This window comes from Abrus precatorius, unplaced genomic scaffold, assembly GCF_003935025.1.
Source record: "Abrus precatorius isolate BTA unplaced genomic scaffold, Abrus_2018 Scaffold10, whole genome shotgun sequence".
NCBI classification, from domain to species: Eukaryota; Viridiplantae; Streptophyta; class Magnoliopsida; order Fabales; family Fabaceae; genus Abrus; species Abrus precatorius.
In genome coordinates, this window is record NW_020874292.1 from 24,215,364 (window position 1) to 24,230,133 (window position 14,770).

Sequence of the window (14,770 nt, forward strand, 5' to 3'; positions counted from 1 at the left end):
AAGACCGCATAGAAAAATCACAGCCTTAAATCAATTTCTTCTTGAAATCAAAAAAATTGTGGACACTTTTGCTGCTATTGGGTAACCTCTTCTTACATTTGAGCACATTGATGCCATCTTCGATAGGTTACCCGAAGAATATGACCCACTCATTACTTCTGTTCTTACACGCACAGAAGAGTACTCTGTTAAACAGATTGAAGCCATATTAATGGCTCAAGAAGAACGCTTGGAAAGGCATAAAAGAAGTTACAGTGTCTCTCCTCAAGCAAACTTGGCTCAAGGTTAGTCTCAAATCAGAAAATAATCTCACAATTATAGAGGAGGGTCTATCATACATGGTTCTACTGGAAGAATTCACCAAAGAGGAAGAGGCCGTGGAAGGTCAAATCAGCAACTTAGTAGAGGTAACAAACAACAATGTCAAGTTTATGGCAAATTTGGCCATATAACTTTTCATTGTTGGCACAGGTATGATCAGTAATTCGCTGAACCAAATTTCAATAATATTTCTGACTCGTCCAACTCAAGCAACCAACAGCAACAAATGCAAGCAATGTTTATAGGTTCTCAAACCATGGCTTATAATGATTAGTGGTATCCAGACTCAGGAGCTACCAATCACTCCTGATTTGACCAATCTTGGTTCCAGAACTTCTACTTCTGGTCAAGACAAGATTCATATGGGTAATGGTCAACCAATAGGTATTCATCATACAAGTACTTCCTTCTTTCATATTCCCATGTCCTTTAAAGTATTTACTTTGAAAGATTTATTGCATGTACCTCAAATCACTAAAAATTTGCTTAGTGTATCTAAGTTTTGCATAGACAATAAGGTTTTTGTTGAATTTCATACCAATCATTCTCTTGTAAAATCTCAGGATTCGAAGGAAATTCTTTTGCAAAGGACCCTTAAAAATGGATTGTATGTCTTTGATGAAGTTTCAATTCTGCAAACTGCTTCATATGTGAATCTTACTACTCATGATTCTATTTCTTCTACTGCTCTGAATGTTCAACGAGTGGATAAATCTTATGATACATGGCATCATATATTAGCTTATGCCTCTAGAAAAATGGTAGAAGCTATTATGAAATCTTATAATATTTCTATACGTGTTAGTAGTAATAAAGACACTTCTGTTTGCACATCTTGGTAAATCTCATGCTCAATCTTTTCCTGATTCCACTACCATATATTATGCTCCTCTTGATCTCATTTATAGTGATGTTTGGAGACCTTCACACTATATTTCTAGAGAAGGTTTCCGCTATTATGTTCATTTTACTGATGCATATTCCAAATTCACGTGAGTTTATTTTATGAAAAATAAATCTGAAACTATACATCATTTTAAACATTTTAAAACCATGGTTGAAAACCAATTTGGAAGAAATATCAAGCTGTTTCAATCTGATAGGGGAAAAGAATTTACATGTCTTACCAATATGTTTAATGAAATGACGTAATTCATAGAATTAGTTGCCCTTACACTCATCAACAAAATGGGTCAGCTGAAAGAAAGCATAGACACATCATAGAAGTGGGTCTAACTCTCTTATCCTCAGCTGGTCTATCTCATATGTTTTGGGCTAATGCTTTTAGCATGACCATTAATGTCATAAATAGATTACCAACACCTACCCTTCAAATGAAATCTCCATATGAAACTCTTTTTAAAAGGCTGCCTAACTATCTTTTACTAAAACCATTTGGTTGTGCTTGTTATCCTCATTTGAGGCCTTTCAATAATTATAAAATAGATTTCAGATCCTCTCAATGCTTTTTTATTGGCTATAACTTGCAATATAAAGGGTATAAATGTTTTGCAAAAAATGGCAAAGTTATTATATCTAAGAATGTAAATTTTGATGAAGGTACTTTCTCTGGTACATTTGTTTTCAGCACTAACCACCTTGTAGGCAACCACCAATGTTTCTAGCTCTAGCTGTACCCACAATACCCATTATGCCATCTAAAGCATCAACTCTAACACCATTTCAATCTGCCTAAATCATGCTTGACTCTGTTGATTCAATTACACCAATCATTCCCACAAACTCTTCCTCAACTACTAACATCTCAACTCAACTTCAACCTAAATCTCAACCCACAACCATGCACCATGCTGCTTCTGCCCAACCTATTCCTTAATTCAGTTCATTCATGTCTCCTCCACAATCTGCCACTCAAGCTCAATCTACCCCTTCTACTTATAATTGTCATCCTATGATCACCAGAGCCAAAGCTGGCATTTTTAAGCCTAAAGTGCTCTTGGCAACATCTGAACCAATCACTATTGATCAGGCCCTTCGAAATACTATCTGGAAACAAGCTATGCAAGACGAATACAAGGCTCTAATGAATAACCATACCTGGGATCTTGTTACTTTACCTCCAAGCAGAAAAGCAATAACTTGCAAATGAATTTTCAAAAATAAGTATAAACCAGATGGTTCTATTCTCAAGCATAAACCTAGATTAGTGGCAGGAGGTTTCACTCAACAACAAGGACTAGATTACACAAATACGTTCAGTTCAGTCATCAAACCTTTCGAATTGTTTGTTGACATGGACAAAGTTAAGGAAAACCTCTAAGATTCTTTTCATATTGGACCTTGGACATATCATAGTTCCGAATCGAATTTCTTTAGAAAGAAGATCTTTTGTCTCATGGTAGCCTACTCCAGTTCCCTTACGAAACATTCGTTATTGGGTTAGCCATACACTTCACATGTTTCTAGCGATTCACATGGCATTATCAAATGATACAAGTCTTGGATAAGAATCTACAACGCACTAGAACACCCTTGTTGACGATCCTTTACTCCGACAGCATCTAGGGTTCCTCGAACAATGTGATATCTCACACCGGGTAAATCTTTTACCCTTCCCCCTCTTACTAAGACTACAGAATGCTCTTGTAAATTATGGCCAATACCGGGTATATAAGCAGTGATTTCAAATCCAGAGGTTAAGCGTACTTTGGCAACTTTACGTAAGGCAGAGTTTGGTTTTTTGGGTGTAATAGTGGAAAAGTTGACAGATAAGGTTAGCATTCATGTGGTTCTTGCCCTTGTCTCAAAAGGATGGCCAATGCATCAAATAGATGTGGATAATGCTTTTCTTAATGGAGATCTTCAAGAAGATATATACATGCAGCAGCCATAGGGATTTCATCAAGGGAACTCTGATCTTGTTTGCAAATTGCGCAAAGCTATTTATGGCCTCAAGCAAGCCCCTAGAGCTTGGTTTCAAAAACTAATTGTCACTTTACTCAAATTGGGTTTTGTTCAAGCTAGATCTGATTATTCTTTATTCATTTCCATCTCTAACACCACTGTCATATACATTCTTATATATGTCAACGATATCATCATTACTAACAATTCATCCTTTGCAATTCAAAACCTCATTCAGACTCTTCATCACTCTTTTCCTCTTAAAGATCTTGGCAAACTTCATCATTTTCTAGGCATTGAAGTTCACTCAAACAATGTAGGTGATTTACATCTTTCTCAAACAAAGTATATAACATATATTCTTTCTAAACTCAACATGTCCACGACCAAGCCAATTAAAACTCCAATGACTCTATCTTTGAAACTAACCAATGACAATATTGAAGGTTGTTATGATTCTAGTCTTTATAGGTCTGTGGTTGGCTCTCTTCAATATCTTACAATCACTAGATCATATATTGCTTACATAGTAAACAAGTTGTGTCAATTTATGCATCATCCTCTTAAAGTTCATTGGAAAGCAACAAAACATCTTCTTCGATATCTCAAGGGCACTCTTCATCATGGATTGCATTACAAGCACTCTAGTGATACAAACATTCTAGCCTACTTTGATTCTGATTGGGCGAGTGATCAAGATGATATGCGATCCACCTTTGGGAATTGTGTGTATTTGGGGTTCCAATATTGTCTCTTGGATGACAAAGAAACAACGTGTGGTCTCTCGATCCAACACAGAAGCTGAATTTCGCAGCCTCGCAAGTCTGGTTACTAAGATTCAATATATTCAAAACCTTCTTTTTGAGCTTCATATCAAAAGTAAACAACCTCCTTTAATTTGGTGTGATAATCAAGGTGTTGTCCTTCTTTCAGCCAATCCTGTTATGTATACTAAAACAAAGCACTTTGAGTTAGATCTATGGTTCGTCAGGGAAAAAGTGGCTCAGGGTCAAATTCATGTTAAACATATTGCAGCAAGATTTCAAGTTGTAGATCTCTTAACCAAGTCTCCTAGTCCAGCAATATTTTTAGATCTTCGAGACAAACTCACTGTTGACAAATACTCCACACTGAGTTTGACAGGAATAAAAGGGATGTTAAATCATCATTATGTAATAATAGATTTAGTTTGTTAGCTGAACTGTAATAACAGTTATTCTGTTATTTTCTATTATTAATTAACTTTCTGTACTCTTAAAAAGGGATGAATTCAATTTAAGGAAATTAATATTTTAGACTTCTTCTTCTTTTTTCTTTGGTTTCTCTAACAGTATTAATTAAAAAAATAATAATAAACTAATATTATTGAAACTTATGTTAGGAGTGCATTAAAAACCATAATAGTATATTGATAATTTTTTAATAAAATAATAATTCAAAATTTTTAACTAACACCCTTAAATCACAGACTAATTAATATTTATTTTTTTATTGTATAGATTTTATGTAATATCACCACAAAGTAGAATCGATGTTTAGTACATAGAACAACTTTTACTAAAATTCAATTTAATGATAAAATTTTCATTTGGTTAGAAGTAAGAATTTTTTTCTCATTGTTTTATAAAAAATACACATTTTAATTTAAATATACATTTAAAAATAATTACACATACAATTTTTATTATGTTTAACAATTTAAAAATAATTTTTCTAAATTTTAAAACAAACAAACTCAGATTATTTCATACTCTTTTATTTTGGTGTGTACACTCAAGTATAAAAATATAAAAGAAAAAGAAAGAAAGTAAGGAAATAAATAGTAAAACGATAGTTACTTATTTTATAGTATTATAATATGTCACGAGACACTAAAATATGTGACGTAACCAGCTATTTTATAATATCTCAATTTGAATTAAATTTTTAATAAATACTTATAGTAAGTGAAAATAAGAACTTATCGTGATAAACAAGTAAATCAAGCATACCAAAATTTAAAAGAACATATAAGGTGTTTAAAGTGATTCAACAATAAGAAGGATGTTTTTAAGCGACATAATAAAAATTAAAAAAGATTAAGGACAATGGACAGAAATTGAGAATCCAAAAAAAGTGCAGGTGATTCACTGTTCCTTTACCTAACACCCTCGTCCTTGGTGGGTGATGTGGCCACAAAGCAAGGCACCACAACACCAATATGCTGAATTATAGTCCGTTCCAAACCAAACATCACCTCCATCCATGTGACCGCAAAGTCAGAAACTCTCTGTGCCAACAAAAAAGTCTGAGACACACATACACATCACACAACACACAAGCTTCTCCTCATTTCCTCAACCATGCTTCCTCTCCATCCATCACTACTAAACAATTTAGAGAGAGAGAGAAATGCCATTCACATCATGAGTTTGCAAAGGAGGGAGAACAAGTCTTGGTGATCATCATTATATATATTTATGTGACACATATATACCATACGTGATAGTTCATGCAGAAGAAAATGGACATTGGGGTGTGACATAGCATGAAAGAATGGAGGAAAAGAAAAGGGATTTTTGGGTGTGACATAGCATAAAGATTGGAGGAAGAGAGAAGGAAAGAGAGCGTGAAGAATTTGGCTTCAGTGTGAGCAGATAGCTCTTCTTGACATATCCAAATCGCTGTGTCAAATCGAGGCATCAAAACATGAGAGCAAACACTGTTGTTAGCAAAGAACACGTAAACCAATTCTGTGACTGTGCCTGTGAAGCTGTGACCTCTCGTCAACAACCACTCTCCTATTCTCTCTTCTTCAATTTATAGCAATAAAAGGAACAGTGACTGAGTTGGGTACACATTTGCCATTGTCCTTCTTCGCCCCCACAAGACAACGTTGAATTTGGCAGTTTGTGTGATAACGTTGGTACCATTCCGTTTCGGGTCAGACCCTTCTGATTCGTGTAAATAAGATGCGCTTTTAAATGGCATACAGTGAGGTTAGGACCTACTTTTTACCACGAAATATGGAACACTTTTTATATTCAATTATTCATCTCGTTTGGCTTAAAATTTTCAAAATACAAATAATACTAGTGTCAAAATACAAAAGCATAAATAATTCAGATTTAAGTCACAAAACTAATACAGTTGAATTATAATAAAAAGTGAGACGTGAAATTTTTTTTTTCATAAAAATTAAAACTAATTAATAATTTTTAAAATATAAAAAGCACTATGAATTAGTAGCAAAAATGTTCACACAACTTAAAGATGAAAACACAAATTTATGATACACACGTTTTTGGATAAAAGAAAATATGTGTTAACGGAATGAGCGCCAATAATGTCTCACTATTAATTCAAAATCCGAAAATGCCATCAGTAATCTTAATTAATACTATACTCACTCGATACTTGTATAATTTAATATATAAATTGTCAATATTATAAATTTATGATATATAATAATAAAATTAGAGGGAGTAATACTATAATAAATAAAATAATGATATTTGTCTTATTTAAACAATAATCTTTTTAATGTGTTTAAAAACACATGTTAAAAAGTTTTAAATATATTTTAATAAATATTTTAAATTATTATAAAAAGTATGCATCGAACATTCTTCATGATTTTGAACTAATAAATATTTTTACTTTCAGCAAAAATCTTTTACACATTAAAAAATTATTTGTGAATAATCTTTATTCTCGGGATAATTTCTTAAAATTCTAAGTCATAAATATAGAGTTAGATAATTACAAACATCGTTGGATACAAACAAAAACATTTTAAAATAAGGATTTTCTTTTAGTAAATCTTCCTTCACCTTATTACACGGAGAAAAAAACAAGGGAGGGCCTCACGTAGACGCACAAATATATATATATATATATATATTATCTATCGTTACAAAATTTCAACATATCGATATTGCAATAATCTGGAGCAAACCCAAGTACATTTGATTTTCAGTGAGATGTAGCATGGGCAGAAGCCATAGGAGACACTTTAATAAGCAGCGTCATGAAGTAATAATAGTAGCTTCTAAATAATCGCGCGACCTGACCAAAAGCAAAACATCTGAGATCGATACAGTTTTCTCAATACTCAATAGCACTTCCGATTCTAAATCACTGTGTATATATATAGTCGGTTCAAATTCACACATGGTTTTAACTACATTTTCGATTTACTATTAACCTTTTACTAATTGAGAATAACGGAATAATGAATAAAAGCACATCCATCACTCTATCATATCATATAATTAATAACGATACTTTGCTTTAAACTAATATAAGCGAAAAATTACATATTTTGGTCAACACAGTCATGATGATATCCGTACTTGAACAAGTCATTCTAATGAGAATACTTCTTTAATAACCCTAATGGTAATGGTAATAATACACACATAGAGCTAGGCAAATAGATAATAAAGTTGTAGAAAATGAGAAAGAGTAATGGAAATAAGCAGAGAAAAAAAACGCCATATATATCTAAAACCCCATTCCCTCGATCCTTCAGCTTTCTACTTCCTATATCTGCAAAATGGCAAAATTATATATTAAAAGAATCCATCATCTTAAGCTTTGATCACAACAGAAAAAAAGTTCTTGTCATAAAATAAGTGTTACGTGCGCACCAAATAATAGCATGCACCATGCTGAAGTGACTGAAGAGTGATGCCCCATTGGTTTGTTAGAACTGGTTGACCAGTGGCATGGATGAGCACAGCATCATCTCCGAAGGCCTCACGCACGTTGAAAGGTCCCACCGCTACCTCAAATGCCATATCGTTTATGAACACCGTTGATCTCGGCGTAACAGCTGGATCACCAACGCCTAAGATACACCAAATCGTTTCTCATGCGCATGTCCAAACACATTACCAGAACTCAAATATAAGTTAATGTTAATTCAAGCCAATAAAGCCATGCACACATATAGTCAATACACTCTATGCCTTTTGTTTTCATAACCATTTTTCATTTTGAAAGTGACAAACAAAATAGTCCTATTTAGAATGTAACATCGATAATGTTTTTAATAAATAGTTAAAAAATGATACAGTAGGGAGAACACTTGTATATCACCATGCACAAACAAAATAATAACTTGTTGATTATTCCAAAATCAACTACTAAAATTTTAATAATTTCATAATTTGCTTTACATATACTTATAAATTAATCAAAACCTCTCAACAGCTGATATTTTAAAATTTTCAACTAATGGTCATTATTTTATTTCTTTGGAAGAAGTCAAATCCAAATAGATTAAATTACCTTGAAGTACATGAGCAATGACGGGGGATGGAACAGTAGTGGTGGTGGCAGTAATGGGAGGTACAACAGTCGCAGTAGTAGGAGCTGTTGTTGTGTGAGAGACACAGAAATTAAGCTGAGAAGGTTGGTGCATAATTTTCAGAGACTTGTCTTGGTCTAGATCTTTCTTTGAGGCAGCAGCACCATGGCTTATGATCTCACTAAGCAAAAGACTAGTGCAAGGACCAACATTATGTTGACCATGTGATTGAGCTTGAACAACATTGGACAGCTCCGAGAAGCAAAACCCTTGTGATGTCACGGCACTAGGTAGCACCACTCCATGCCCATGATGTTGCACTGGGAAGAAGTAAGCCTCAGCTACGGCAGAAGTAGCAGGGGGTGGTGCTGGTGAAAGGAGAGTGGTCTCATTTTGGGTCTGAAAATAGGTCTGGTTAACGGAGTTGGTGGGAGAATTGGGAACCATATCGGTGACATTAGAGAATCCAATGGAAAACACCTTGGTGGGTATCATTTCTTTGGGGGGAGATTTCTCTGAGGAGGAAGATGAGGATGAAGGTGCAGTGATTTGGGGGATAGAAACTGGGTTTTGTTGGGTTTCAGGGTTGTGGTTCTTTGAGTTCTGGAGATGGCGAAGCTTGTGCTTGCTCCTGGATTTGCGGTTCTGGAACCAATAGAAGACATTAGCATCACCCACTTGGCCATACTCTTGCAATTGTGCCCTTATCTTCCTTATCTCATCCCTCGGAGGATTCACCATTCCAGAGTTGAATATAGCTTCCAATATGCGAATTTGCTCTGGTTTTGGATTCCACCTTGGCTTTGGCTCTGGACTTCTCTCCTCACAACCAGCTCCTATGAAGTTAATAAACAAAAAGAAAAAAGAAAAATTAAAGTCAAGAACTTTATTATAACTACCCATATTTTATGTACCAAAGAATAAATTTGCAAAGTGAAACTGAAGTGCTGGATGGTGGATACTAGTACTACTTATATATGTGAATATTGTGAATATTATAGCGTAAAAGTAGTATGATTATAGGTTAACTAATTGACCTTTGGGTTTAGAATTGGAAAGGGTTTTTTTAAGGGTCTGTTATAGATATGGTGAGTGATGAAAGAGAGGTTTTTAAGTGTTTTGAGTTTGACAAACCTGAAGTGTAAGGGCTTCTATGGCAACCGGTTGAGATGAGAGAGGAGTTGATGTCATGCTGCCATTGGTGATGAGGGTTGCAGGGCTTAGACTTGAACATGCTTGGCCAGTGTCTATTAGAAGAAGCCATGATGATGATGAATGATGATGATGACGACGACGATGATGATGATGATGATGGGCGATGGTGTAAAAGAGATGGTGGGGAATTACTGAACTGAAAGTTAGATATCAAAAACGGCCAACCGGGCGAGAAAAACAATCTAGAAGCAGCCCTTTTTGTTGCTCTTGCTTTTTGGTCTCAACTGAACCCACAGGACCAACATAACATGCCTCCTTATATAGCCTCTCCACCTACCCCCCGTGTGACTGTGCATCTCACCGATCCTATTGCAATAATAATAATAATGAAAAATGTCTTGCCATCAGTCATGTATGTAACATCTTGCCTTAATTCTAGTACAAAAAAATGAGGGTATAAAGTTATGCACATATATTAGAATTTAACATAATAAAGTGAAAGATAAAATTGTTATTAAATAAAATATATAAAAGTGGATGAAAGGCAACAGGAATCGCCTGTGAGAAAGATAAACTAGAAAGGAAAGGGAAATAAATAAAAAGGGAATGACGATAAGAGAGAGTACCATGTCTCCCATCCCCTGCTATATAGCTAGCTTTTGCATACACAACTTTTGCATTAATAGTGGGAAGAAAAAAATGCTTTTGTGTGTGTGGAGGTTCTTTAAAGTACAAGGAAATTACCCCCGCATGAGAAGCAAATGGAACATGGAAAGGAATACATGCTGGGGACTTAATTAGGAATCTTGTTGTTGCAGAGATGGCAGAGAAAAAGCTCTTAATGCTAGGGCTTTCATCAGTGAGAAGAGAGGAGGGGTGGGTTCTGATCACTTTGTCTCTTTCTTTTACCACATTTCCATGGGAGAAAGCAAGGAGAGGGGGATTCTCTTCCTCACTTGGGTTTGCTAGCAGTGTATTAATGGGAGAGTGAAGAGTGGGATTATTCTAATGGAAGAGGTTGTTGTAGAAATAAATAGGGGTTGAGGGATGGGGTGTTTCAAAGTCAAGAAGGGGTGTGTTGTATGTTGTGTTTGATTGGAAAGCGGTGGTGGGTTAGTAATTGCATGTATTTTGGGCAAAGAAAGGATGAAAGAGATTTGGATTGACTCGAGGGAGCATATTTATTATCCGTTTTACACTTGTATTTTGCCTCAATTAAATTCCTCCATATACAACTACAAATTAAAAAAGCATTATCTGGTACTATAATTCTTATTTAAGTGATCAAATAGATTGGTTCACTAACCGAGAAGATGGAATGGAAATAGTAGTATTACTATACAACAAATGAAATGGTTTTTAAATATAGATTAATTAGTTCAGAAGTTATCCTTTGTGATTCCCTTTGTTTCTTCAAAATTATGACTCTCAATACGAAAAATTATATCCGTGGTTCAGTGCATTCTGATGGTTATTATAGTGTTAGCAACAGTATGCATTCCCTTATTTTATCCAATTACCAGGGTTTTTTTTTATGTACGTCCTGATAGTAAACAGTGTACTGAATTCTACAGATAATTCATCATCATGTACTACCTTGATCATTTTCATTAGTTTTTTTTATAAATACAAATTTTTATATACACCTTCCGTTTTTTTTTATCTAAATAAAAAAACTTTAAAAGTAATGCATGAAATTGGTTTGTATAAATAAGACAACCCGCGAAGATAAATATCCACTGGAATGATTGCAGGACCAAAAACAAGGAGGGGAGGGTAAACCTTCTAGACAGATGAAATATGTACATCAGAAAAAATGACAAGATTTCATATTGATTTGTTCTAATTCTAATTAGCAAAATATTCTGAAAAAAATAAAAATGAGCACATTTAATTTACTACATGCTAACATGCATGATGAAGCAACTATGAATAAAGCCACACCACCTTGTGTTACAGGATATCGGAAATGATGCATAGCTTGCTTACGCGTAAGAAATGTCGACCAAGCTACATATATAAGTTTGGTTTAAAATGATAAGATATCGAATCCTACAAAACAAATGCTGGTTTTAGTATTAACATATATGCTTGGAAACAATCACTGAAGACGTATTTTTATTTAAAGAAAAAATGGGGGAAAAATTCGATGATATACGGCCAATGACAGAAAAAAAATTATGTTTATTTGTTCTTATTTCAAGGGACATTTATTAGTTAAGATTACAGATTTTTCAATACCATTCTATCTTCAGCAAGGTAAAGGTAAATGCCTAAGGTGAGTCTTTAACTAATTACAGAAAATGTTATTACCTCTTAAGATTGTTTTTTGTAACATAACTTTATAGTTTATTTTGAGTCTCTTTTCTTTTTTATCAAACTAGTAAAATATTTTAGTGAATAAATAAGTTTATAGCTTTTAAAAATCAACTTATAAAAAGATAGTTAAGTAACTTTTAGTTTATTTGAAGCTGATTTTTTATATTTTTAAAACTTTTATCTGTAATATTTTAAATAATTTACACTCATATAAAATAATTTTAATACCTTTTTAATCACTTAATATATTTTAGATTATTGTAGAATTAGTATTATTAAATATTTCTAATTTAATCATTTGGTTATAAGTTTGTAATTATAAAATGTCAAAATTTTATTAAAAAAGTATTAATTAAAAAAAAACAAAGTGTAATAAAGACACTTTTTTTTTAAATAAAAATTACTATTTTTATATATTTAAAATCTTAAATGGGCCAATGCTATTTTATCCAATGTAATAGCTTAATATTTGAATTGAAAGAACCTCTTTATTAATTTCAATAACTAAAATAAATGCTAAAAATCAAGATTTGATAAAAGAAAATTATCGATTGCTACTTTTTAACTTAATGATTTCACACAAATTATAGCAATTTAAAGTTTATAAAAACTTCCCAATAAATTTTAATAATTACTTAAAAAATTTAATTTTTGACAAAACTATGTCAAGATTTAGCATCACTACACTATAAAAGCTAACATGTATGATAAAAAATAGAAATTAAATATATGACTAAAACGAATCAATAAAATATTAGAATACAAAATCAATAAATCTTTAACTCAAAAATGAAAATATAATTTTATCTTATTAAAATAATAAAAAATACCAATGGAAATTTATTTAAATTTTAAATTTTACCTTCAAGTATATACATAGATTTAAGAACTGGAATGTATAAACTACATGGTAAGGTGGCGTCGCTTTGAATAGGAAGGTGCATGCATTGTTTCACAGCGTAAAAACTTTAACTTTTCTCTTTTTCAAGAGATTGAATGTAGTACTTGACATCTGCTTTGACCATGAGAATAAGTTAATCAGTGTGTTTGTCTTTGTCTGGAAGAAAAATATGAATATAAATGATACTAAGGTTGCGATTCAGCTGTCATTCTTTCAGAATGACCACACACTGCCTTTGGAAGATGCATGCATAGGTAGGTTAAGACCCTATAGACGTCAACAAAAGAATTGGCACAACCATGAAATCATACACTGCTTCTCTCTTTCCTTTTCCCTTTCAATTATTTCTTTCTCCCAACGAAAACAAATTTAATAAATCATTACAGTACTTAGTTTGAAAATATATTCTACATTGTAAAAAAAAAAACAAATAATTATAGAAATTACTTTTTATTTATTTCAAAATATTTGTCTTATTTTCACAATTTTTATATAAACATATTACATGTATCTTGATAACTACTTTTGACAAAAATAAAAAATAAAAAATCAATTACATACCTATGCCTTGATATCTATTAAATTAAATAATCAATTACGTATCCTTACTCCGATTCAGAATAGTGTATGATCTTATAATTAATTACTCAATTTTATTGAAAAAATTAAGTTTTTCCTAAATAAATTACTTTAATTTATCTTACATTACATATCTCACGCTTTAAGTTTTTTAATCTTTTTTCAATGACTATTTTTTAAATCTATTAATTCTAATTCAAATTTTAAATGAGACCCCGTTAAATTAATAAATATAAAAAATAAAATAAAAATTAATTGTATACGCAATAATATTGAAGCAACCTTAAAATAAAAAATATAAAAAAATTATCTAAAGTAATTTAATTATATACAAAGAAGAGTACTAGAAATACTAACTGGAACGATGAATGGTATCACTTATCACTTATAATTTGGTAAAAAAAAAAAGTTACAGATCAAAAAATATCGATAATAAATAATTTTTTATGTTTTTAATGTATATAATTTTCTAATTATTTAATATTAGTATTTTCTTGTTATACATTTTATTTAAATATAAAAATATCCTTAAATGCATGAAATTTTTTCTAGTTGCATCACAATTTTGATGGAATGTATTTATTCCAGTCCTACATATTGAACTTACACATATCATTAGGTTTATAGCTACCAGTCATGCATCCGGTTGACATAATTATAAAGTTTATATATTAGTTTAAATATATATTTTTTTGTACTTTACTTTTGTGAGTTTTTTTAGTCTTTAATATTTTTTAGTTTTTAAAAATAAGTATTAATGATAGTAAAATTTTATTAGAAAGAGAAATATATATTGTACTTTTATAGCTTTAATATAATAATTATATATATTTTTTTATAAAATTTTTCATTTGTGAATGCTTAAGTTTAGTTAAGGGTTGAGGTTAATTTTTTTTTTAAATTTTATACTTTTAATTTTTTAGTAGCTAATAAATAATTATGCGATTCTATGCAAAGTAAAATAGAAAGCTAGAAAAAATAACGTGACTAATTAAAAAATTATCTCATATCAATTTTTATAAAATTACATCAATAAAATAAAATATAATAAAGAAAAGTATATATCAGCCTTGCATATGAATATAGATATATGAAATTAATCAAAATATAATATTGATTTAAAAAAAAAACTTTTACACTTCTTAGTTGAGAAAGTATGTTATATATCATGCTTATATATTTAAATTTATTCTATATATCTATTATATAAAAAAAAATATGAAAGGAACGGAGTAATTATTTCACAAAAAGTGTCAACAGCTCTGACTGTTATAATTGATGAGAATACACTTTTGACAGAACATAGAGACGGATTCTCTGCCCCAGATTATCTCCCG

General features: G+C 31.7%; 1 protein-coding gene across 1 annotated transcript; it reads right to left on the reverse strand.

Moving 5' to 3' along the window:
• Positions 1 to 5,323: 5,323 nt before the first annotated feature.
• LOC113852083 (WUSCHEL-related homeobox 9-like) lies at positions 5,324 to 9,743 on the reverse strand. Its single transcript, XM_027482338.1, has 4 exons — positions 9,614 to 9,743; positions 8,461 to 9,315; positions 7,818 to 8,017; positions 5,324 to 5,455 (listed from the first exon to the last, which is right to left on the reverse strand). Exons 1-4 carry the CDS (start codon positions 9,741 to 9,743, stop codon positions 5,324 to 5,326), a joined length of 1,317 nt encoding a protein of 438 aa, XP_027338139.1.
• Positions 9,744 to 14,770: the final 5,027 nt, after the last annotated feature.